Raw genomic sequence first — 27,941 nt, 5'->3', positions numbered from 1 at the left:
TTTCTTCGATGTATGCCGTTAGAAATGTTCGCTTTTCCCCGTTTTAAAACGCATTTGCGAGTTCCCTACCGAAACGGGATCTTGCCACTCTAATCTTCGCTCCCTCGTCCCAGGCGTAATATTTTTCAACAGAAATGAAAATAATTTAACGGGAGACGGATCTCTCGGCCTAACAAACAACCGAGAAAAAGAAGGAACTACAATTCGACAATTACATCGTCTCAATTTCCTTCCCTTTTAATCGCTGGACCTTGTAAGACGTCATGAGAATGAAATATGGACCGTGTTTCTAGTTATATTTCATGAATATTTTTTAAGCGGAAATGTCGTTTATGCAGATTAGCAGATCGTCATTAGGAGCTTTAATTGCGACAACGTTATCGTTGCAACTGATACTTGACATCGATCCACGTATCAAGGGGCAAAGTTCTAGTAACCCGTGCACGCGAACTGCTGACTGGCAAGATGATTGTTCCAGATTGTCGGTTTTTATTATTCTAACATATTCATTTTTACCCGTGGAGAACGGGTGTTTTGGAAGTGACGCGACAGACATGTGCAGCGTCATGTTGACCCAGAACTAACCCGTTATTACGTGAACCATTCACAGGCCGAAGTAACTGAACCTACCATTTTACATCTTTTATAATCTCGAACTGCTTCATCACAGATAGAATAAAGTACCACTTTTTTGTGGACTTAATCATTTTTGCAACTGAGCTTATGAACTCATATCATGTATTGTTTAGACATAATATTACTTGATTGAGTCAAAATCACTTAATATCACAACAATACTGCATTCTTCCACGATAAACTTCTCAACAAATCTCCTTCCACTGCAACCCACTGAACTTCCTTTCTACCTTCTTTTTTCTGCCTGGAAACATTGGCGAGGCACCAGCCCACTAAATTATACCCAATATCCACGGCTGCCTAACCCTCACTTATCTCTCCTCTGAAACACATGGTACATAACAACATCGGGATCTCATCATCTCGTTCGAGAAGTCGAAGAGTAGAATCCAGTGATTCCACGCCACAGGCTCCGGCTAATGTCTTAACTTGGCCACGCGAGCTCCGTGTTCTTTCATTCGCCGAAATCCACTTAGCCTCGTTTCTTCCTACGTCGACAGGGATCAAATTAGAACATCAAAGAGAAGGGACGCAGTTTCAAAAAGGTACGTCCAAGGATGATCTCATTTAATTTTCTTGGAACTTGTAACACGCTGCTTATAAACAGAATCATCTCTTCTTGGGAGGGTTTATGAATGATTGACAAGCGGAACTTTTTAAATATCGCGTATAATTGTGTTATTTTGTAAACAATAAGATCAAGATGTTATTGGAGTGATGGGTAGAGACCTGCTAGATATTTAAAATATTAGGAGTGCAAGTTGTATATTAGCTCCTTGATAATTCCCTGCTTTCAGGGCTTTATGTACCTTTCACAAGTATGTGAAGAATTATAACAGAAACCAATGTCATTCTTGAGTTCGTCATTTATTGAATTATATTCATAGTTAAATTAATGAGAATTAGGTGTATGAATCTACTGACAATAAATTAATTTTCATATAACATTCAAGACGAAAGAATTCCTTCCATGTTATTTAACCTAGTCTCAATAGAAATTTGCTCCCTGCACCAAAAAGTAAATTTGATAGTTGAATAACCGTTGCGAGGTTCCGGGGTTGGCACGAGACTCCAAAGTGTTTAAAATCCGGGGGCAGTGAATCGACAACGGTCGGTCGATTCGCGGGCAAGAAGAAAATTACTTTTCAATATAGAGGAACGCGATCGTTGTTGGTCCGCTAATCGAATCAGGATCAAAGGGAAGCCAGCGAACAGAGGCGCGCGAAATTGTGCCAAGGTTCGTATTCGGTCGTCGACGAGTAGGTCGTCATTCGATAACGACAAAAGGCTCCTTCTTGAAGTGCTCTCGGCAGCGGTATCGTGTTGCGGCCTAATCCCTTTTGGACGACTTTGATAGTTAAGACGTCTCTGACGGTGCACCCGAGCTTCGAAAGAGGAACGTGTCCGTGGCCAGACGAGGTTGCCTCTTCGTCGAGCCTGAAGAGAGCCGAAGACGATGGAACGGCCAGAGGGAAGGTGCGGGGGGTTCAGGGATTGGTCTGTACGGGGTGTAATCATCAAAGTGATCTACACCCCGTTAAACGGCTCACGCCTCGATCACAGACAAGCAGCAGAAGCGGTAGCCTCCGAGTGATACCAAGGCTGCTGGCCTAGGGTGTCACGGTGGATTTAATTAATGCAATTTAGCATCCATCCATCATCTCTCGCGTTTTTGCGTTAACGAGGGCCGCCAGCATCGCCGGTGTCGCCGTTGTTGCCCGGCTCTACCATCGTCGGGCTAGGAGAACCACAGGGGCACTTTGATGACAAGCAAGCCTCTCGATTATATCGACACCTGGACCGCCCCGATGCTAACCCGTCACCCCTATTGCCCTCTACCTTCCTCTCGCCTAGCGAAATCGGGGCTTTACAGTCACCCGCCCGTATTAAATTCTCTCCGTCATGGAAGGTGTACGTTAACCTAGTCCCTGTGCCCGTGTGTGGGTGAGACAGCTTGCACGCGTGCGCTCTTCTACGGGCAACAGCTGCCGATACATCCTCCATATCGACGTGACAGACGTCCAGAGATAATAATAAAAATATTAGACGGAAGAAAAAAGTTTGCGACACGGACAGCGTTTTCTCTTGCTCCGCCATTGCTCAGACCGGTGACGTAAAGTGGAGCGGGTATAACTGAGATGGATCACGTGCCAAGCTCTGATAAAATGAAGAACGTGTAGCTGCGCTTCATTTTGGATTCGCTTGATCATTGTTACCTTTCATATATTGCTGCGACCTCAATCTCAAAGATGTAATTCCACAACTTTGTCCACTGGGCTGCCCCACTTTAATCGTACATTATTTGCGCGATGATTATCTTGAAATTGCACTCGTAATGACCTCGACGCGAATTTTCTTTGTTGTTAATATACTCTGAAACTACGTGAATCTCTGTCCTTTAATAGTGAAACTAATTCAGATGCTGACTTGGTTGGTACTCGACTTCACTGGTACCTCTACTGAACAAAGCAAATTTTAATATAGGATGAACATAGCGACTTTTGGGACTGTACCAAACATACACATGATGATTGTTGGCAACTCTGATTTTCAATCTATATTTTCAAAAAACTTATTCAGTTGTGATATCAATCTTTGACATTGTAAAATCAGGAATATCAATAGAATAGAATGCAATGAACATCTCATTGTCAGTAGTTCTCATTAATTAGTGTAAAAAGTTCTGATACTGTTCTCCCGTGAATCCATGTGTGCTCTAATATCAGAACAGCCGTGTTCTTCTAAAATACCGAAAGTGTTATATCTGTCCTTCGCAACCGTTATTTCGGAGAATACTCCGGAAATCTCGGAGCTGCGAGAAAATTTTCCGGCGCGTTGTCAGAAATCGTGATTATTTCCACGTTTGTTGCTGAGGAGATTCCTTCTCGTTTACCTTATCGAAACCCATTCCCGTGGAGGATCGTGCTCCGCCCGGTCCAATTGCAGCAGCCTCAACTTCTATTCTTCTCTTTCGATTCTGCGAAGAACAATCACTCGGCGGATCGGTGTTCGATACCTGCTGCATGTTGGCCCAATTTCGTTGCAATCGATCTTCGCTTCGAGCAGCGGGTCGGATTCCTTTCTGACATTGTTACAAAACGACCACGATCCGGTTGAACAATCGTGATGCTTCATCTTGCCGGCTGGCATTCCGCTCGAGAAAGAGAAAGTACGCTCGTCCTTTGCTCTCGGATGAGCTACGTATTTTACGACCAACGCAGCCATTATGTAACTTTTGATTTTTCTGCCTGACGTATTGTAAAATGTGATTCCTCGTAAGTTTGTGCGACCGGAGCGAAGATGGAGGATGTATACGGTATTTAACGTCGTTTGGTTTCTGGAAGATGAATGGAGAAAGCTGTTTCGAGCTCATAATGAAGAGGATATTCAATTTCAGAAGCAACGAAATTGCTTTCGAGTCTTGTTCTTAATATCCTTCAGATATTAAATCGCTGGATGAATAATGAAGCTGGACATGTACAGGATTTTAGGGTTGCTACTTGCAATTAACGGAGTCGTTATTTACTTCTTGAATTGGGTACGAATTTTGTGTTCTTCTTATATTAGCTATATATTAACAAAATATCCTATGCAGTTTTAAATAAAATCCAGAATAATTTAGGACCATTCTGTATGGAGTGTTTTAATCCTACGTTATGTATGCATTATATCACTGCACATTATATCATATCTTAAATCACTATACATTGTAGCACATATTTAAGCTCCGAATGAAAGTAGATTTATATTGCCAACTTTTACCATTTTTAACTGATACAATCTCTAACAGTAGCAATATAACAAGAGTTTATTGCAACATAAAACCTAAATATACGAAGATTTAGCCTTTTTAATTTTCCGTAACCCAGACTTTATAATCCATTTCCGTTAAAACGTCTACAGTCTACGGTCTAAATTTTAATGCCCTATTTTTAAGTTGGACTCATGAAACTTTTATTCCCGACCCTTAACATTTAAATGTCGACGACTGTGATGCATGAAAATTTTATTTCGCACCACTCATGGTCTAATGTCAATGAACACGTTTAAACGCGCTGTATCGCGTGTTAACTCGACGTCCGTGACTCTATTAATTATTGAAATTCTTCAACATAGGATTTTGTTTAAATAAAACAAAATCGATTTATGAGTTCGTGTATTAGACACTGTCGATGTAGATAGAACGCACGTTCTACGGTAATAAATAAGGGTAAAGTGGAATAAAAACGAAGCTTGACCAATGAAAGATTTCACGGGTTGCCGTATCAGTCAACCGGTGACCCTTTCCGTTTCATTTTTTATTCGCCGTGATAATGATCGCGTGAACGTACCTACTTCTAGACCTCCGACACCTCGTCATTTTTCACCGGATCAGTCGGATCGATAATCGCGTCAACGACCGTGTTAAGCAACGTTTAGCAACGACGTGTACATTTTTCACGGCAATATGCTTACCACGGGGGGTAACGATCGCGTCCAATGAATGCAGCTTAATTGGTGGGCGAGGTCTCTAATTATATAGCTGATTGTCGATGCGTCCATCGGCGAACGACCGCCATCTGCATTACCAGTGATTACAGTGATGTCCGTTCGAAACGATCGAGCTGTCCCTGCTCCGAATATTCCTGCACCCCTTCCTCCGTGACCGCCAATCCGGCCTGATTATGCATTCCGTTTCAAGGGATTCGGCCAGTAGTGCATTTTTCACGACCAGTTAACCGACGTAATTAGTCACTGGCCGGCAAGCAACCGGAATAAACGGGCTAAAAAGCATTTTGCGACATCCACCTGGATCGATGCGCCTCGCCGAGACCTTTCGACACCCCTCTCAAGACGTCAATTACGACTGTCAAGTGGAGAACGAAAATACTTGTCGCGAATTAATGAAAAAACGAGATACTTAGTTCTGGGAATGAAGGGTAGGAGGTGATTTATTACTGCTGCGGATTTTATGAATGAAAGTCTGATTGAAGTGCGTGAGGGTACAATTACAGTTTTTTATGTGTTGTATTAACGTGTGTAGTATTGACGTATTGTCACATGTCGTATTACTTCACGTTAGATATTGTCATGCGTTGTATCACCACGCGTTGGATATTGTCACGCGCTATATCTCTACGCTAGATATCTTTACGCGTCGTATTACTACGCAGTGGAACGCCACGCGTTGGATCACCACGTGTTGAATTGCAACGTGATAGATATCGTCACGCGTCATATCACTGCACGTTAGATATTGTCATGCGCCATATTACCACGCGTTGGATATCGTCACGCGCTATATCTCTACGTTAGATACCTTTACACGTCGTATTACTACGCAGTGGATCGCCACGCGTTGAACTACCACGTGTTGAATTGCAACGCGATAAATATCGCCATGCGTCGTATCACTACATGTTAGATATTGTCATGCGCCATATTACCACGCGTTGGATATCGTCACGCGCTATATCTCTACGTTAGATACCTTTACACGTCGTATTACTACGCAGTGGATCGCCACGCGTTGAACTACCACGTGTTGAATTGCAACGCGATAGATATCGCCATGCGTCGTATCACCACGCGTTAGATATCGTCATATGCCGTATCACCAAGCGTTAGACATCCCCACGAATCGTATTACCGTACGTTAGATATCTTTACACGCCGTATTACTGAGTAGTGCACCCCTACGCGTCAGATATCGTCACGCGTCATACCAGCACGCGTCGTATTGTCACACATCGTATATTCACGCGCTGTATCGTTCTGCATAGTATCGCCTCAAACAGCTCACTCACAATATTCAAATAGTAATGTTACAAGGTTCCATTATAAAAAAATTTATTTAACCATATACCGCATTGCAAGCTATCCTACACATACAAAATATTCGATCGATATCATTTTCATAAAATTTCCAAACGAATACATTAAAATACTCGACAACTAATTAACGACCCAATGGAATAAAAATAAATTTCATGCGAATAAAATTATTGAAATCAACGATTTGCTGAACGATCCGTTTGTTCTAATGTGGGAACATTAATCCAGTCGCGCGATCGCGGAAAGACACACGCACACATACGCTCGTAACAATTGCTTTTAATTGCATCGACCGTCCGGTTAATTGTCTAGACAACGGAGCTTGATTGAAGGCGCTACGGTGAAGCGAACAGGGACGGTAATGATTCTCAAACTTTTCTTCCTTCGTCGCGTCCCTCGTAATATTGTTAAGGACACCGATATTGAATAATTTATACCGAAATATGCATGAAAAAAAGCTTCCTTCCGGTTCAATTAACGCTTCGCCGGGATAGTTTCGTCTGGAAACTTCATTGAATGCACGTCCCTTCGAAAAAAAGGAACGAAGAAATACGTAACGAGGCGAATATTCGAGCATCCAGTGAATATTCAAACTGGAAAAATTTGCACGACTCACGAGGAAGTTACCGATGAACTTTGACGAAGATAATTGTTTTTAAATAATTCTATGTTACGTTATTTCTTGCCTGAGTTCTGGATCGTGTTCAGATAACAACAATTGCAAATTTTTCATTTGCAATTTCGAGAATTTATTTAATAACTTTTTATCGTTCTTTCTTCTGCCTCCTGGGTACTATGATTTTATTAATTTCGAAACGATATTATTGAAATGGTAATTTCAATAGATATTGTGACTTCGGTCTTGTTCTTTTTTATGCAAATTTATGAGGAATGAAAGATCTTAGGTGTAAAAATCGTATTATTTCACTGGTTGGTTCTTAACGAGTTAAGACAGTGCAATTTTGAACAAGTTTAGACGAGACACTCGATAAAATGCGTTCTCCCTCCTGTACTTCAATTCCGGAACAATAACTCGACATTATACAAATCAAACGTTGATATTCATGAGCCGAAAGACGAAGGGTGGAGATATAATTGCATTAGCTGTACATCCTGAATCTACAGGAGGTTGTCTCCACCGAAACCCTTCGTCCTTTCGATTCCTGCCGAATAATCAGTCGCGTTTTACGCGTTTCCACCCCGGTAGCTCATGTAATTGCGTTAAATCGCCCATCTACGTTAACGATTCTGTGATAAATGTATAGGCCGCTGCAATATACACGAAAAACTCATAAAGTCTCGTTCCACTCAATATCCAACCTTCAAATTATTAAATTTTAAGCTTGATAATTTGGGAATTTATAATTTTATACATTTACAAGTTTGCAAGTACAGAAATTTAGACATGTTCAAATTAATAAGTTTAGAAATTCAAAGATGTATAAATTAGTGAATAAGAAATGTAGAAATTTATACACTTTCAAATTTGTCAATCTTTACTTCGAGAACTTCTCAAGTCTCATTCTAGAAAGAGTCTCATTCTATTTATCAATTGTAGGATTCTCCCTTCTATGGCAATATAACAAGATCGTATTCATATAGCGAACGCACACCACGATCGCCATTGAGGAATTAAAACGAATCACAGAGATAGTCAGGTATCCTAGCTACCGAACGATACCGTTAACTTTATGTATCGCCACAAAAGTTAAATAGAACCGAGCCCAGAATATTTCCAGGCGTATCGGGGCTCGTTGAACAGCGACTTCCAGCGAACTGAGTAGCCATTACTGGTGCCAGACGATCGTTCCGCAGGATTGTGCGGCGAATTACCTCTAAGCACGAACCGATAAACGGGACTGAGAGAGCGTCGGTGGTCGTGTGAATTCCTGGAAAAACGTCGACGACCGTCAAACAATCGCGATCGAGCGGGGACCGCGTGCATCAACGAGGACCGCGACGTCTATCCGCGTGTCAGGGATATCGTCGCGTTTGCCAGGAGCGTTGGAAAGCGGATCGCGAGCGGACGCTGGAAAACGAAGGGAGACGAAAGCGGAGGCGTAGCGAGAGGACACGACAGATGACGGGCACGCCTTTCAGTTTTGTGCGGCGAGGGGAAATTGAAACAGCTAACCGCGTCGGTGTCGACGAGGGTGGAAACAAGGGAGGAACGGAGAGAGCGCTGGATACGCGGGACGGGCTGGAGGAGGACGGAGACAAGGGCTGGGAATCCGCGCGGAGAAAGCGAGACGAAGGAGAAAGGAAGAGAGGGAGCCAGGACTACGCGGGAGAGATTCAATCAAACGAACGCATATAAATGAGTCGTTTCAGGGTAAAACTGAATTATACGTCGACGCTGGTATGCCCGGCGAACGTGTACGTACACGAACACCGTGGCAGAGAATCGTAGTTGCAGATCGTGGCCCCATCGAGGACGGTGTATATACAACGAATATCCGGCTGGAAACGTTCACCCCCTCGTGGACCCTTACGGGAGAAAGATTCGTTTGGATAGCGCGCGACTATTGAATGGCGCGACGAAAAACCCTGAAACGGCCAGACTCTCTATAAACTGGGCAAAGAGATCTTTATCCGCGACTCCTGAAGAAGCTGTTCGAACCGATACGCCAAACTCCGAGAACTCGCATATCCCTTTTTCACGGAATACCTCTTTTGCCAGACATCGTCGTTTGCATGATAACACGCATTCAGAGCAAGTGGATAGAGGTTCGGGGATATACTTGTCGCGTGAGGGTAATCGCGAGAAACTACCTGGTTAACGATGCGTCACATTTTTTATACGTTCGTGCTAAAATATCGTGCGTTTGCCATATATTGGATCACTTTTGCAGTTTGTATATGGCGACACGACAATTGTTTCTTTCCGCACTTAACCCTTTTACAGTGTGATAAAATTATGAATTCTGATGCAAATCTAGTTTATACTGAATTTAAAACTAAACCAAGATCTAAGCGAAGAATCTAGCCATAAACTTAATGGGTCACAAACAGTCAATTGTTCAAAGAACTATTACCTTGTTCTAAAATAATGAGGTTGACGTTCGACCACGATGGACGAAATAGATGGTCGTTCTAAAATAGAAAAGGGATGGGAAGTAAGACAGAGACCGATTTCACTGGCAGACCGCGGCTAGGAAATTAAATAACCAAACTTTTCCAGAAAGATTCCAGGGGTTACTTCGAACAGAGTAGATGGACGGCGATAGCGGTGAAGTGACTGGAAAGAATCAAAAGAACAAACGGTAGCAACGGGGGTGAGAAGCGCTAAACCCGGCAAGAACCGTAAGACAAACGTGACTTTGTCCGCCATTTTCTGCCCTCCGTATATACTACGTTGAACTTGGCGTCGCTTCAACGAATTTTCGAACTTTCCGCCGTCTTCTGTTCAACGTACGCCATTCTTCTCCGTCCTTCGGTCACAAGCCACCGAGCAGTTCGCAAGAATTTTTTCTCTCCTTCCTATACTACGATACTCGATTTCCAAAGTTTCTGTTCGTTACGTCAATGACCGGGTATCTCCCTGCAAGAAAATCGGAAAGTTCGGCTGACCCGTTAACCCGATGCACAATCGATACGTGATTGAGGGAGAATGATAAAAGGGATGGAAAATTTAGTTGGGGAAGTCTCATTGAAATAAACGTTTGGACGTCTTTACAAAATTATATTGAATTGCAGAAAGGTCGTCGGAAAGTTTCGAACGAAGATTTCTGGAAATATTCTGAGAAGCATTTTATTGGAAAATGCTTCTGTTCTTTACTAGAGAGTGCACTTTAGACTTTTATGTCTTTCAAGCTAATTTTAAGCATCAAACTGTGTTTATTTTAACGAGTGATTTTTTATTGTCGAATTCAAATTAGCACATTCGAATCTAATTGTGATACACATTTCAGAGAAAGTTGGAGGGCTAAAATTTCCTTTGAGTCAACCGATTTATACAGAAATGGTGAATATTTCGAAGGTGCTACAGATATCTTTCTAGTGCACCGGTATAGCGTTAGACAGGAATCGGTTGAGTATTAATGCATGCGAAACCCGATATCTCAGTAGAGAGGAGTTAAAATTTGGCCGTTTGAATATCGAGCGCATAAGCTACCTTCGGGAGTGTCGTCAGCAATCAGTAAACACAATAAAGGAGCGACTGCTTTGAGTCCCGCAGACGCTGATAATTGGACGAGGCTTTCGCAATACAGGCTTTAACCGATATCCCTTCTGGTTCGTTCTTGTGCCGTTGTCCGAGGTGTCCAGAATAGCTCGAGGTAACGAGGCAATCTGGAAATACGATTTGGCTTAACGACAAAAGCGATTTCCAATCAGCAGGAACAACAGACACCAACAACTTGCATATAACGCCTGGCATGTTCCGAGAAAAATACTAGGCCTCTAATTTGTCAGTCGAAACAACCACAAATTGATTTCTTTCATTCGATGATGAGAAAATTATATTCTGAAACGTTCATTTATAAACACTTGAAAGATCAGCAATCAAAATTTTGGCTACATAGCATAGACACAATTTTATGACATAAAAGTACCGTAAAATGACACTCATGTTGTGTGGATATAAAGTTTAAAGTTTGACAAAAATAAATATTCTAAATACAAAAAAAAATGGCTGATATAAAATGTATAAAATGGCTGATTATTGAAATTAGACTTTGCTGCTGATTCTCAAAATTAGAAGTTAAAGTTGTTTATTACAATTTTGTAGTAAAATTCAATTTTTATTTGACGTTTCAATTTTTGTCTGACAATCAAAATGGTAACTGTGCGACGTGAAGAATTTTGTAAGAATTTCTTTGACGTGGAATGCATTCGACGAATGCATCGCGTTGCGAAACACGTTGTTACGATAATTCGAGGTTCGCCTTTCGTTACGTTTTATTATCAAGAGCGAACGCACTTTACGAGCGACACGATAAGAAGCGAAAAACAATGTTGGCAAGAGGATGGCCAGCTTGTTGGCTTGGTTCGCAGCCTCTGGCAAAAACGACTCCCGGGGACATGCATCTTGCATTTGCGCATACAATCTGCACTTGGTTTTACGGCGTGGCGGGTTTCATCAAATTTATGCGACCATCCGTATTCTGCTGTCGAAATTACGTTTCCTCCACGTTTTACCACTTCTCCGCGTTCCACATTCAAAGTACTCGATTTTCAATTAACCACCCCACTGTATCTCGTGGTAAAAATCAACGGGATTAAAAAAAAATAGTATAAACATGATGTGAATTCAAGTGCTAATTTTTCGATTTCTCAATTCAGCAACTTTACGATTTTTAAATTTAATTTTTGCGTTTCATGATTTTTAAATAATCCTCCTAGATTTTCCAGTTTCTTTCAAAACTTTCAAAATTCCCGAAATTATCAATTTACTACCGATAAAATAGTGACAATCGACAGTCAAATTTCCGCAGATTCAATTTTGAATAAATCACCTAGTTTCTAAACAGTGCGAATCCGCAAAGCGCGAAATTTGTCTACTTCACGAATAACGTCGAGATTAAATTCCAATAACGTGTTTATCTTGCTCACCACCTTATCTGAAGTATCTTGTATCTGATAAATCGTTCTTCTCCCGTGTCAACCATGCTCGCATCGTTCAAAATGGAGTCAGGACGAGGATACCTCGGCGCTCGCCGAGATTCGGTTTCCTCGGATGATGGATGTCGACGTTTCCTCGTAGAAGAGAACGCGTACAACGCCGGATAGATCGAAAAAAGATGAACGCGAAAGGACGAGGAGGGGTATGTGGTGCGTCGAGGGTACCGGAAACGAGGATCACGTGTTAGGGGGATAGGAAAACAAAAGGGAGGAAAGGTGAAAGATCGTGAAAGTTGGAGCAAGAAAGGAAATGTAACGATGGGCCGGCAAGAAGCGAGATTTCATCGTAGCTTACGTCATCAGACAACGTAACGCTTCAGCGGGCAAGATGCGAGGACGAAACGCAATTTTTCACGGCCGCCGACGAGGCGGAAGTCTGGCGGAAACCGGAAGTGGGATCGGTGAACGCAGAATGTACGAGCAGCGGAGAAACAAAGCGATAGCTCGTTTAGAGCGTGGTGAAACTACTTTGATATTGACCCCTGTGACAGAAATTATTTGACACGTGCATAGATATATTTTCTTTTGTCTACTAATTTTTTTTGATACACTTCTTTAGGGTACCAGGAATTTCGGAGAGGATAGACGCGATTTAGAACTGAGAACAAAATTTAGTGCTGAATGCAATCTTTTTGAACTGTGAGACTTTAGGTCTGCTATTAGAATATTGAGACTTAAAAATTTAACACTTTAGCATTTGATAGCTTTGTAATTTTACAACATTTACAACTATGAAGTTTCAAGATATTTTTGAACATGAATTCTTCAAGACTTTCTTCGGAATTAATAATTAATTAATGTTTGTACTGTCGTATAGTCAGCATTGTAGTATAAAAGAGTTAAAAGCGTACAATGGAACAATTCAAGATGGAAGAAGACACGCTGCGAGTGTAAATAAGTATTGTAAGACAGTATTCGGAAACTTTTAACAACACACACTTCTTGTAAAGTTTGTCTTTGACAGAACAGATAATAAGCGTGACATTTGTATTCTACGCAAGATGTAAGGACGTTTCATCTCGTCACGTAGAACTTCTATTTTCAAGTTCATCGTCGAATAATAGCTCGTGTGGAAACAACGTAACCCTTGCATGAAATATGACTTCTATTATCACCTGAAATCTCTATTAACTTTTAAAGACTCCATTAATCATTTTACAGTAACAATTTCATTTCGATAATTTTTACATTAAATGACGAAGTTCCAAACATCAAAAGTCACAAAATTGTAAGATTGCTAAAAATCTACATGGTCCTAAAATTATAAAATTGCAAACTTTGAAAAATTCCGAACTCACAATAGTACAGATACCAATCCAGTGAACCAATCAAAAAGTGAAATGAAATAGAAAACAGAATAATTACGCTTGATTAAACGAACAACTTATTTAATCTACCGTACGCTCGAAACCGCAGATAACTCTGATAGAACTGACCGCACCTAACGCATCCTAAACATCCTACGCAAAGTCCACATTCCCCGGTATCCATCCTATTTAACTCGTCTAACTTCACAGACCAGTGTATGTCTACCTTATCGTGGAGCATACGTCCGCACGACCTACGATCGGAGATACGATCACGGTCTCCTTCGAGTCCAAAAAATTTCAGGAACATCCGATAGCTGTTTGTAGCATGTGTATCAGACGTGTCGATCGTAATTAGAATCATTCTAGCAAATGGAGCGGAGCTCGAATTCTCGATCGACGGTAAGAACGAAACGATTTTATCGAGTTTTCCAAGGAATTATCTATCGCGGTCGCTGTAGATAAAGTATCTACGGCTTCCGGCTGATAGGTCCTCTGCTTCTCTCTCTTTCTTCCTGTCCCTCCTCTTCTCTTCACCGTCGCTTCCCTCCTCTCCGCGAAAGCCAGCAAGCTCCGTTGCAACTTCCGACTGAATAAGCATCACCTCACTTCCGTTTCCGACGATGTAGCCTTTGACGTAATACGTACGTCGCTCTGTCTGTCTCCCTTTTTACCGCTGGTTTTCTCGTTCTCTCTGTTCTGCTCGTTTGCCTCTGTACCTATCTAACTTCCTCTTTGATACTTCCCTTTTCTCTTCCTGTCTCCTCTGCATCTCTCTGTGGACCGGCAACGTTATTCTCCGTAGCGTTGCGACATCGTTGTACGTTTGTTTCCTTCGTGCTTTTGTTTCCGCCCCACTTGGCGAATTTTTCAACTCGTTACTCGATTCGAGTGGACCTGCCTTTGGCTTTAACGCTTTGACGAATAGAACGATTGCTCTGTGACTGTGGTCTTAAACTTTTCAACTTCGTTAATATTTATAGTTAGCGGTGTTTTCATCTCGAATACTTTGCGAAAGGATTAACCGCTACAATCGGCCCTTTGCTGATCTTTGCTGTGTCAGATTCTTTGGTTATTACGAGTGTAAGATCAAACATGTCAAAGGTTTAATCAGCGTTTGATAAAGCTCTCTTTATTTGACGAGTCTTTCAAAATCTGATACGACTTTAATCGAGTTGGATCAATCTTGCACATTAGTTTCAAAATCTTGAGACTTAATTGAGATACTTAAAAAGTGCTTTGTAGAAAAAATGGTTGTTTGTTCATTCATTTCTGCATGATTTTTAGTTTAAAAGTGTGTCGAACGCTGATCGTTCTAGCGTTAATTCGCTTCAATTCGCATCAGGAAACTTCAATTCTCCATCGATCGTTTCAATTTCCAGTAAATCGCGTCTCTACTTGCTCCAACTCTCTTGGGACGCGCGAAAGCGTTAATGACTAGGAGATAGTGTTGAGAATACCATATGATTTAACCATATATTCGATCTGCATAACAAGGCGGCGACGTTGGCTGGCCCGGCCCCTCATGAATAAAGTCATTCGTATTTCGATATTAATCATGCCTCGCCACGCCATCCGCAACGATGAGTTTAGCTGTTCTCTCCCTTTCATCTTGCCTCCGTTTTCCTTCGGATTCTGTATTTTACTCGGGTCTGTCAGTGTCCGATGTGTCTCTTTCGCACCGTCTGCTCTGTCCGTTTTCTAACTATTGGAAATTTCAGCCTCTCCTTTCGTCCTCGTATTTATCGCTCCGTAGAAACATTCGAACATTAAACACGCCAGTCGTACCAGTCGGTCATGGAAATGTAACAGTAGACGTGAACGCACACGTCTAGACAATATGAGAAGTTTCGGCTTAGAAACTTTATTTAAAGCATTGTCTCTTTGTGCATTGTGCACGTATTAATTGTTTTGAAATATATAATAGAAGGATATTTTTCGAGTGAATGTTCTTTTCAACGGGTACTTTGTATTCATTTGTGTATTCATTCCTTGTCATATTCATATTCATAGTTTGCCATATTCGTCCGACTACAATCACCTGTGGTCTCTGTTTGTGTCATCAGACAGCTACATTCAGTGTCGACATCTATATTCAGCGATAGAAATTTATTAATTTCTAAGTTTGATATTTCAAACTTCTGCTCGTTTTAGGTATGCAATAATAGGTATGCAATAAGTTCATCAGTGCTAACCTAATACCGCCAATCTGGTATATTCTGCAGAAAAATTTTACGAGAATGAAAGTAAAGGTTTAAATGGCAAAAGAAACTCACCTTCATGTAGTTTCTCCAATGTTCCAGCCGAAACTCCGACGAATAGAAAGACAAGCCAGAGCAGACACGCCATTCTTCTCAGCCACGTTCGATTCCTTGACGTATCCATTGTATCAACACTTAAACACTGCAACAGAAACAAACATTTCCCATATAGAATTTCAAACTCATTTTCAACATTCGACATTATTAAACATTATACATTTTGCACCCAGTTTAATGCTTATTAGTTCCCATTGCAAGTAAGTTAGTTAATTATTGCAAAACGCATTCGCTCGTGTATACATTATTTACAGGTAAACCTAGTATCAGGAATATTCAGAGTAAGCTATTAAAATTGAAACATCGGGGTATACCGAACATGTATAACATTCAAGGGGAGTAAACTGCACGGTAATCCTTACTTCCACAAGTTCTGGTTTAATCATCTATTTTCTCGGGTAAATCCTTGACCCAAAATTTAGTTATAAGAATTTAATCTCTTGCCACTGCTCTCTAATACTTTAACCAAAGTAGCTGAATTTGTCGAAAGATAATTTCTGACTCGATTATTCTGACGATGTTCAGTTTACTTTTTCGGTATTAAATAAAAATTGGATAAGAGAATTTCTTATAAAATTACTAAATTAGCTGAAATTTAAGTTCGAACGCAAGTTACAGCAATATGTAATAGGTGAATGAAGATAGTTTCAGTACAAATATTACAGTGAAAGCGATAATTGTGATACAACAAAATTTCAAAAGCAAAAAGTAAGAGAAGTAGATGAGCCATGATTTTTGGTTCAACGAGTAGTTACGAATAATCGTGCTCGGTGGACTGTCTCAGACCTTAGGTGAGAAAGTTTTGATTTACGACGGTTGGTTGGTCCGATACGAAAAGGGGGCTGCAACGGTGTACTACCCTAGAAGTTTCTCAACGACCAAGAACGCTCTATTAGTACCATTCGTTATTTTCTTTCCTCTTCCACGCGATCGTGCAAGAACGACGAAGAAGCATCCGCAAGTTGGCCTGGCAAGAAAGAGCGAACCGGGGATCCCAGAAGGATATCCGTTCGCGGTTCAAGAGACTCGGATGGTTTTTCGTCCTGGAAAACTGGTTATTGATACTGCAGCGGGAACTTGTTGGAAAGTTTCTGTAGCCGACGATGGAGCACCACTTCCGGTCGCGCCGTTCCCATTCATAAAAACATATTTGACCCCGGTACCGATGTTAACAACCCCTCGTATCGTTTATCATTATTGCCGGTCAAACGATTTTTCCAAACTTGACTTTGGTAATGGAGGACTTGGTCAACTGTATTCCTAGAGGATATTGGACGGTTCTCATTGTTAATATATACAATTTTTAATATATACTGTCAATGTGAGGACAGGTATCTTAGATTTGTTTAACATTAATTTCCAGTTTCTGAATCTACAAATTCTTCAATTTCCAAGTTTCTAAATATAATCTCCAACTTCACAGTTTCTCTATTTCTCAATTTTCTAATTTAATAAATTCATAATTCTTCATAAGAGTTACTTCCACGTTTTCATAATTTAACATCATAAGAGATGGTAATCTAGCGATACAATCCGTGATTGTACAAACTCAATTATCTAACGTCCGATCGCGAAAACCAATTAAAAATGATTTCTACACGCTGCAACCTTTTTTCAGCTGTTTCATCCTGCTTTCATACGAACACAAGTATGACGGAATTACGAGCTTAAATTTCTCGCGACAATGTAGCTCGTTTTTAGTAGTTCATCAGGTCTGATTCATGAGAATCAGAAAGCAGCTTTTCCGGTGAGCAGCGGTTACGGCTTCAAAATATACGAGTCCTCGTCGAGCAGATAAGAAGCGTCTGACAAAATTCACACGTAAAGTACACCCTGAAGACGACTTAGGTTCTAGCAATCCCTTGTGTAACTCTCTTTCTAATTTTTTCATTACATTTTGTGATACATTTTAATATTGTTGTGAAAACTATTTTATTATTTTTTGAACATCCCAAAATATAAACTAATAAAGAAGTATTTAAATGACGTCTACTAACGATCGACCCAATTTGATTTCCAACAAATAAGAAATCGTAGAAACAAACGAGAAGTAACGAAGGTAGAAATTGTAGATGGATAGATAGCGAGAGAATTTACCAGTCAAATTCATTATTATTAATTATAAGTAGCTCGGAAGCGGTAATTACGCGTTTCAGAAGGTGAAATCGGAGTAATTGGATGCGGCAAGAGCCGGAACTGCGACAGGGATAGAGAGACGAAAATGAGGAGGACATCTATAGCATCTCTGAATAGTGCACTAACGTTCTGCACTTCGCAGAACTGGATTGCACTTTGGGGGTCTGCTGCAGACTCAGCGTACCGTAACGATCCAAGGGATCGATTCGACTTAGTGGCCGAAATTTCTGCGACATTTATCCTTGGAACTGTGATTTTCGCGCACCTCGGAAAGGCACGGATTACAAATAAGTTGCTCTGTTAAGTGATTCGACGTGCTACGTGAAAGTTGGTCATTCAATAAACTGCATGTTTATTAGGATCCATAGACATACATCAGAGTCCTGCATATGTTCTCAGTTTACGAGAATTATTATTCGTTTATAAAATTTTACTCAGAAATTTTTAATCAAATTTTCTCAACAACTCCGTAGTAGGGTAACATATTTGTAATAATATAATATATTTATTTTCAATGATACCCTCAGCCAAATGTCTATGATACACAATTCTTAAGTACTTGGCAAACTAGACTGAACTTGTTGATCAACTAGTTATGTATAAACAAGTAAAATTATGCACATTTAATAACTTTACAGTCATAAACAAAATGATACTCAACATGTCTCTCAATTTGATTTTGTAGTTAAATGTAAAACTACCAATAAAAAAAATTGCAAGGTTAATTAGACAAAATTTTTAAAGATGATATTGTAAGAAAAATGTGACAGTGTGCAGGTATAAAAAGTTCCAGACACGCCAAGAAAAAGTACAGTCTCGAACTCTTGAAAGGAATCAGTGTCATAGTCGCAACGAAACACCATCTATGTGGAAGACACCGATGGCATGTCGCTGGTGAAATTAACTTACGTTAATTGATTAAGCGAATCAGGACTTCGGCGGTAGTAAAGTAATTGGCAAAGGATGCACGGCTCCAGGCTAGTGCAGCTCGAGGCAGCAACAGCCACTTAGCTTCATTGCAACGGGCATTAGCGATAACGAAGTTAACGAGAGCTCGGTTAAACCGATTTACAGGGCAAGACGAGACGAAGGGACGAATGGCCTAACACCGTTGCTGATCTTCGACTAAAGACTGCTTCCTTCAAGCGAGCTTCAGCTATTAAACCATTTAACCCTGCCTCGCAATATTTTCTTGTCTTCTCAAAAGAATCGCTCGTATCTGTCATGCGACAGTTGTTTTTATCGTTAAATGTTCATCGAAATTTTGAAGATGCATCGATACTAATTAGGGAGTCTTGAGAGGTTTATTTAAAATGAGTAATGAGTGCAATGAATAATTTTCTTACTACGTGGATTTAATTTGTAAATATTCCGAGAGAGGTATAGGATTAGTAACTATTTAATTAATTAATAAATATTTAAGGTAATCTCAAATTTCCAAATTACCAAGAAGATCAAATCTTCCAAATTTTTAGAATGTCAAATTCCTTAAAGTTCTAATTTTCCCAAAGTCTTAAAAATTCTTCCAAGTTCCCCAATTTATAGAATCCAAGAGCTAAAGTTCTCAAGAGCCCAAACACCCAATTTCTTAAACTCCCAAATCCCCAAATTTCCAAAAGCCTAAAGACCCAATCATGTTTATAAAATCTTCAGTATCTCCAATCGTCCAGATAGAACCTCGACGGCCCTTTTCCGGGCTTTAACCCGGCCCGTAAAATCCCACAAAGAAATGCCACCCCGGATTTCTTCCTTATTCCGACTACTAGATGATCCGTGACCGTTGGCGCGGCCATCAAAGGCCAGTTGTCCATGCCCGTGCCCTACAATTTTAATTTGCCCGAGCGACTTTAACTCTCTTTCTACCGGAACGAGCAGGAGGAAGCTCTCGGATTTCAATTTCGCCACGAAGAATCCCCCTCGACTGGCCTGGTATAGAAATGCGGGACAAGAGGGACTCCTCGAGTGCACTCAAAGTTGAAGGACGCTCAGGATCAATATTTATAATCTCGATTCGAGACGACCAAGGGTCTGCAGGATCCGTGTCTGAAACTGCCAAACGAGATTCACCGCCGCCATTTTCTTAGCTTGCTTCAAATGTTGTGATAAATATTATTTCGACAAACTTTAGTCGTTGTGGAGATATAGACTTGTGCAGTTTAAGTGCAACATGGATAGGGGTTCAGTTGGTGTTTAAGTTTTGGAAGGAGTGTTATTGATGTTAGGAACTTATTGTTAATGATATTATACTATATTGAGGTGTGTTGTATCACTAGACGTTGTGTAAGTAAGCGTTGGATTGTCACGCGTTCTATAACTAAGCGTTGGATTAGTACGCGTCCTGTAACTAAGCGTTGGATTAGTACGCGTTCTGTAACTAAGCGTTAGGTTACCACGCGTTGTGTAACTAAGCGTTGGATTAGTACGCGTTCTGTAACTAAGCGTTAGGTTACCACGCGTTGTGTAACTAAGCGTTGGATTACCATGCGTTCTGTAACTAAGCGTTAGGTTACCACACGTTGTGTAACTAAGCGTTAGAGTACCACGCGTTCAATACCTAAGCGTTAGAGTATCACGCGTTCAATACCTAAGCGTTGGATTACCACGCGTTGTGTAACTAAGCGTTAGAGTACCACGCGTTCAATACCTAAGCGTTGGATTACCACGTGTTCTGTAACTAAGCGTTAGGTTACCACGCATTCTATACCTAAGCGTTGGATTACCACGCGTTCTGTAACTAAGCGTTAGGTTACCACACGTTCTGTACCTAAGCGTTGGATTACCACGCGTTCTGTAACTAAGCGTTAGATTACCACGCGTTGTATAACTAAGCGTTAGAATACCACGCGTTCTGTACCTAAGCGTTGGATTACCACGCGTTCTGTACCTAAGCGTTGGATTACCACGCGTTATGTACCTAAGCGTTAGATTACCACGCGTTATGTACCTAAGCGTTAGATTACCACGCGTCGTGTAACTAAGCGTTGGATTACCACGCGTTCTATAACTAAGCGTTAGATTATCACACGTTCTGTAACTAAGCGTTAGATGATAACACGTTGCATACCTAAGCATTAGGTTACTACACATTATGTATCGGTACACTTTATATATCTCTACGCGTTATATATCGGCACGCATCAAACACATCAGTGTTATATCTCCACGCACTATATATCCACGAGTAAAATACCACAAATGACAAAAGTGAAATATTCCGCAACAGTGATACAGCGACTAACTACGATTCCAATTGATACGAAATTTCGAGAGTCTCGAACATTGCAGGGAGCGTAACGAGAACATCAGGAATCAGCGTTGAGCAGTGAACTGGCCCTTTGTGCGATTCAGTCGGTAACCGATTGTTGAATAAGACGTTTCAGCTACCAGTGGATTGCAATCAGTAACGTTGGCCGGCTTTTGGTCACAGCCGCTATTGATGCACGTACATGTATGTACTACCATGTTGAAAAGAACGTAAAAGGACAAGGCTGGCGGTTGAGTGACTCTTTGAAGTTTCTGAAAGCTGTGCGGTTACGCTCGATGTACTCGGACTTTCACGGGGCGTGAAGCGAAAGGTGTATAAAAAGCAAAGTGGAAAAGCGTCTCCATAGAGAGTAGACAATTTGCTGTCTTGTGACCTTTTTGCAACTCGAAGAAAAGCTGGTTTCGGAAAGGTGAAGATACTTTCGTTTCAAATTACTTTTCCTCCTCTGAGCTTTGCTGTGCATAAGTATCCTGGGTAGCTTTATTTCTTTGTTCAGTGACTGCGAGTTTGATGTGTGTGGTTACAGGATTCTCTTTCAGTTTGACTTTTTATTTAACCGCTGTTTAAATTATAGGAATTATTACAAATCTTTATGAATAAAATTATGAACAAAATATTATATTAAATAGTCTGTCATCTCATCAAATTTTTGTAGTGAAAGAACACATAAGCTAACTTAATCCTATCCTAACTTATCCTATTTATATCCTACCCTAACTTGTTCTATTCATTTATGAAATAAATTCAGAACCAGACAATTTTTCTTAAACACAAGAAAATGGCTACAGAAAGCAATTACAAGATTTACAATAAAGAACATTGAAAGACAAAAAGAAACTTCGATATCCGATGCAATAGTAAGATTTTTACCTTCAGACCCTGACATGTCATTATCGAGTCCCTTTACAAGGAATTTCAGACTAGCTCAGCGAAGGAAAGTCTCGGATTTCCAGCAAACAAAAACCTCGTCTTAAGGATTTTGAAGCACATGGTGTCCTTAAAATATCGTCCCCGTATTCCGAACAGAGGGTCTTTCCCTGAAATCACAAGAGCGTAGCTTTTCTACTAATGATTCGGGGGTGTGGTACCTCGCAAAGGAGGGGTTCCTTTCTTAACCTATCGTTCTGCAAATAAGTATATGCAGCCTACTTCGCTGATTCGTTGTATTATACTTTCTGTTGACTGTTCAACAATTCCAGTATATCACTATAGATATCTCATCTTTGTCCGAATACTATTTTGTTAAATATTCTTGTCATCCTAGTTCACATATAACAATGAAGTGTCGACAAACCACAATACTATACTCTTCTGAAAGATATCTAACACCCTCGTCATCCTAGTTCACGTATAATAACAATGAAGTATCGACAAACGTTATACTATTCTCAAACATAACCAAATCCTCGACCAAATTTTTTATCTCGTAAATCGAGGTACCTAGCGGGAATAGCCGTTTAAACGAAATTTTCGCAGCGGTGTCAAACGTGAATCTCTCCGGAACGCGGTAGGAAAATCTGGTCCTCGCCCGGGGGTAGAATCGTTACCAAAGTTGGCATAACTACGTGGAGCAGGTGAGAAACAATTTCTGTCTCCGGGTGGATCGTGGAGGCGACGCGGACCGAAAATAGGGCTCGACGAGGATCGATCAGGACCCGTGGCGGCTAGGCAAGTTCGCGGTAAGGCTGTTAACGGAATTTTCACGGCGTGGCTAATGTCGTCGCCGCGGCATACCGGGACGGAGGGGCTCTTACACTGTCAAAGGCCCACGGCATTTTCAGTTTTCAGCCACGCGCGACGACGTGATAATCGAGTGTGCTACGCTTTTAGCCATAATGGGCAGGTACACGCGCCGCCAGCAGCGCTGCAAAGAGAGCGACTCGAGAGGGTAGGTTGGCAACCGTGCGTGCAACGAAGATGCAACCATACTCGATGCACCGGAACGACAGCGACAGAGATACGAGACGAGGTGGTTGGTCGGCGAACACAAGTGTGCGGTAACCGAGTTAGTTGCTAGATTGCGTTCGCCGGTTTGGTGGCGCGATTTTATGACGATCCAACGCGGCAAACGTCCTCGTCGACGAGGACACTTTGCTTCGGGATTGTTCACACCTAAACCCTCGCTGTTCAAACAGTCATCTAGCTGTAAACACCAGAAATTGGGAGTACTTCGTGAGATTGCGGCTCTTTCTGTTAGGCTGATGCATTTTATATGCCGCATTTCGAAGTACACCTTGTGTCTCATCATGTAACTTTGTTGTAGGATGTACGCATCTGAAACATTTATGTTCTGTCACCTGGTTGTAAACGTCTAAAATTGGAGTACTTTGTTCCACGTGAATTTGTGGCTCTCCCTATTAGGTTGATGCACTTTATACGTCACATTTCGAAGTACAGCTAGTCCATCACGTAACTTTGCCATAGGTTGTTCACATCTAAGAGCTTTATATTCAGACAACTAGTTGTTAATGTCTAAAATTGGAGTACTTTGTTCTTGGTTGGTATTTGAGGCTCTTTTTATTTTATTAGACTGATGCACTTTATATGCCACATTTTAAAATACCACAAGTTCAATCACCTAACAGATTTGTCAAAGGTTCATATCTAAAGATTCTACTGTTAAAACAGTCGCATCTTAAGTATGTAAACTGTAAACTTGTTGGGAGCAAACACAATCTTTTTGACACATGTAAAAATCTGTCTATTAAAAAAGTTAAGTTTTAATCATATACAATGGAGCTCATGTAACGCAGTGCATGTAATACGTTTGAAAATTTCTCTCCGTTTCACCCCAGGCAATATCGCGTTCGCGATTATGCGACAATATAATCCACGTAACGCATGCGCTTAAAAAGATTCATTGTTACTATGCACGTTGGTCATCGCGATAATCGAGGAAATTGGGAAACACGTGGCTATTCAGGGAAACAAGAAATACGTATTTATCAGCGGCTATGTTGTTACGAACTTTACAATCCATTAATATAATGAACATTCTCGATTTAATGGTTCTATACCCTGCGTTACTATTAAAAGCGCGACGCAGCCTGATAAACCATTAATTTCAATTATAGAAAGTTCCGTGGCCATTTGTTTTGGAAACATCTGTCGTAGCATTCGCTCCTCGAAAAGACTAATTCGCGGTCAAACATTTCCGAGCAGCTGCTACGGACATGGAATAGAATTTCCGATTATTGAAGACAGCCATGAAGTTACAGTCGTTAATTTCGAGCGAATCGTCGGGACAATTAATGGGGCGAAATTTAGTCTGGTCTAAGTTTGAAGATTACGTAAGTATATTGTAGGTAATTAAGATGGTATAACGATCAGATGATGTATGGTGATGCAGTACGTCAAGATATGGCACGTGGAAATACAACACGTGGAAATATGACAGGTAGCGATATGTCGAGTAGTAATATAACATGTAGAAAAATGGCGCGTGACACTGCAAAGCGTAGAAATATGGCGCGTAGAAATACAACGTGTGGAAATACGACGCGTGACGGTACAATGCGTGGAAATACGGCGCATGGTAATACGGCGCGTGGAAGTACAACGCGTGGAAATATGGTGCGTGACAGTACAACGCGTGGAAATACGGCGCGTGGCAGTACAGCGCGTGGAAATACGGCGCGTGGCAGTACAACGCGTGGAAATACGGCGCGTGGCGACACAATGCGTGGAAATACGGCGCATGGAAATATGACGCGTGGAAGTACGACGCGTGGCGACACAACGCGTGAAAATATGACGCGTGGAAGTACAACGCGTGGAAATACGGTGCATGGCAGTACAACGCGTGGAAATATGGTGCGTGACAGTACAACGCGTGGAAATACGGCGCGTGGCAGTACAGCGCGTGGAAATACGGCGCGTGGCAGTACAACGCGTGGAAATACGGCGCGTGGCGACACAATGCGTGGAAATACGGCGCATGGAAATATGACGCGTGGAAGTACGACGCGTGGCGACACAACGCGTGGAAATATGACGCGTGGAAGTACAACGCGTGGAAATACGGTGCATGGCAGTACAACGCGTGGAAATATGGTGCGTGACAGTACAACGCGTGGAAATACGGCGCGTGGCAGTACAACGCGTGGAAATATGACGCGTAGCAGTTCCACGCGTGGTGATATAACACAAAGTTAATCTAACACGTAAAAATTTCCCCTAATATTAAACCTTAACTCAAAGGTAAACGACAGCTCGCAGCAAAGGAAAATTAAAGAGCATTCTTTCCGCCGATTCCTCGAAGAAACTCAGAAACATCGCAGCGAGGGAAATAATTACGCTTCCAATCTTTTCGTGCTCGGAAGGATTGCCGTACCGTCGCAAAAGAACAATCGAGAAAGAGGAGCGTACGGCAGCGTATTCTATTAACGAATAATTAAAAAGTTTAATACCGAGCATCGTGAATGACCGATGAAAAAAATTGCGAACCAATTTCCATTCTTCGCGAAGCACGAGTAACGATATTACGACTGCTGCCATTTCATAAACCGCTTCGTAATGGGAAAAAAACATTGCAGCAGACTTTTATAATTAAATCGTTCGTAGCGTTCATCGGTCGATCCGTAGAGCGTTTTAACAATCGACCAGCGATTGAAACCTTTTTTTTTTTTATTAAATTCTCTTTATATAATTCACGAATTGTTGCAGGTCGGCGGCTTAGATCTAAAAGGTACACACACACACGTTTCTATATTTCGTGTTCACGGCTTTCTTTTTCACGTTTTTCATCGACGTCTAGCAGTCCCTTTCTTCGAAGCTGATTGCGTTGGGAATATAATTTGATTGCTAGGGTGCACGGACTCGTCAGACGCGGTAATCCTAGCTCGTGGATTAATGAAAAGATATTATTGGCTATTCTTTTTCGAACGGCCGGGTTAATCTCATGGGTATCCGAAATTATCCGTTTACCTTACGAAATAGAGCTGCTGCAATTATCATCAACGTCGACGTTAAGTATAGACCATGCATTTATGGAAAATTTCAGAAGACACTCTAACACAAAAATACATTTGCAATACATAAATTAGAACTTTTAGATTTGATAAAAATCCTAAAAAGTAACGCTCAAAAATTTATAATTTTTATATCATATGTTATTATGATATAAGGTCATGTTACATATGTGTAACACACACTGTATGTTTGTCATATTACAACATACACGTATGTATATGTATACCTCATTGTACCTAAATATTTTCTTAATTTTTGAGCAAAATAGTTTCAATAAATATGTGCACATCACATGTCACCTGTTTCATATTTGACCACGCAAAGTTTTCATCGATATATGGTGTGCACTTTCCAGCGGTATCCATTGTGGTCTTCGACGATCACGTAACACTGTTTACCAGAATTCCGCCTATCATTCAGCCCGTTATCAGTAAACACACGTGAATCGTCTTTGAATCGATTGCACGTCGTAAAGAGTCCACCCCCGTAGAAACTCGCCACGACATATTGTCGAGCAACAAAGCGTCGCCACGTAACTCGATCGAGAATCGACGTTATCGGGCTCCACCCCGAAGTCTCTGAACAGCACCCAGAAGACGATGTCTGTTGTTCCGTTCTACTTCGCTGTATCATTAACGGATTATACGAGGCAACGATAAACGCGAAATAAAGCTGCCACGCGTAAAGAGATTTACGAGACTCGTATATGTGCGGAGGGCGAGAAAAGGGGAGGTTCAAGTTGACCGGCATTCTTGTACTTCGATTCGTCGCCGATAACTTTACGATTCTGTTGACTGTACGCTCATTCTCCGACTTCTTTCCTGGGAACGTGACGACGCCGATATCGTCATTTTACCACGTAAAACGTTGTCGGGATCTTTGTTCCCTCGTTCTGTTCTCTTATCGCGACGTTTAAAATCCGGAGAATCTCTTTGTTCACATTGGACACCCTCGATGACATCGTTGCGGTATTATCTCGATTTCGGCCATGACAGTTGCTACGGAAGTACGTGCACGGTGTAAAAATTGTGGAAGCTACGGAAATTGATAGCAAATCGTTGCAGGATTTAATTATATTTTTTTGTTAGGTCAGTGACACTTTTCTATTCTTGGGACACTTTTCTATTCTTTCAAAAGTAGTTCAATTAAGAAATCCATGTTTTTCAAGAAAAATGAAAATTTGTTTTAAGATTCAAGGCATTGGATTTTTAGAGATAATTTGTATGAAGCTATTATATTTTATGTACACATCTCGAATTTTAAAAATATTTCATATGTTCCCAAATGATCAAAACATGGACTGATGTAGTGTTTTCATAATTTGAAATGCTAGACTTCTACATTTAATTCATGTACATATAAAAAAGCCAACAATTTCTATATAAAACTATGCTATTTTAGACACATATATTCTTGATTTTTTTAAAAACTTCATATGTCCTCACATATTTTTAAAGTACGTCAAAACATGGACTGATGTAGTGTTCTTATAATTTGAAACGCTAGACTTCTACATTTAATTCATGTACATACAAAAAAGCAAACAATTTCTGTATAAAACTATGATATTTCAGATACATATGTTCCTGATTTTTTAAAAAGCTTCATACGTTCTCACATGATCAAAAAATGCACTCCTAATAATGTTCTTATAATTTATAACATTAAAGTTTGTCTTGTATTTTATTTTTGACTTGATTTTTTAAAAGACATAAATTCTCAGAAGATCTCACACAGCGTTTATAAAACACGAAATATTAAACTTCGAGCTGTGTATTTTATTCGTACACAGGACAACAAGCTCCATTGTTTGAAAATGAATTTTATAAACTACGTAGATTTCGCGGTGAAACGGTTGGTCTTAATTTACAA

The 27,941-nt window shown here is 40.8% G+C and overlaps 1 protein-coding gene across 1 annotated transcript in view; it reads right to left on the bottom strand.

Annotated features, from left to right (window-relative positions):
* Window positions 1-15,777, bottom strand: part of Sema2a (Semaphorin 2a) — a 253,489-nt gene extending 237,712 nt beyond the window's left edge. The window contains exon 1 of the mRNA XM_076532249.1: window positions 15,656-15,777. Coding sequence (XP_076388364.1) covers window positions 15,656-15,764 — 109 coding nt within the window. The 5' untranslated portion in view covers window positions 15,765-15,777. The remainder of the gene's footprint in view (window positions 1-15,655) is intronic.
* Window positions 15,778-27,941: the final 12,164 nt, after the last annotated feature.

This window comes from Megachile rotundata, chromosome 5, assembly GCF_050947335.1.
Source record: "Megachile rotundata isolate GNS110a chromosome 5, iyMegRotu1, whole genome shotgun sequence".
Classification (NCBI taxonomy): domain Eukaryota; kingdom Metazoa; phylum Arthropoda; class Insecta; order Hymenoptera; family Megachilidae; genus Megachile; species Megachile rotundata.
Note: the sequence above shows the minus strand (reverse complement) of the source record. Positions and strands in the feature narration are given on the sequence as shown.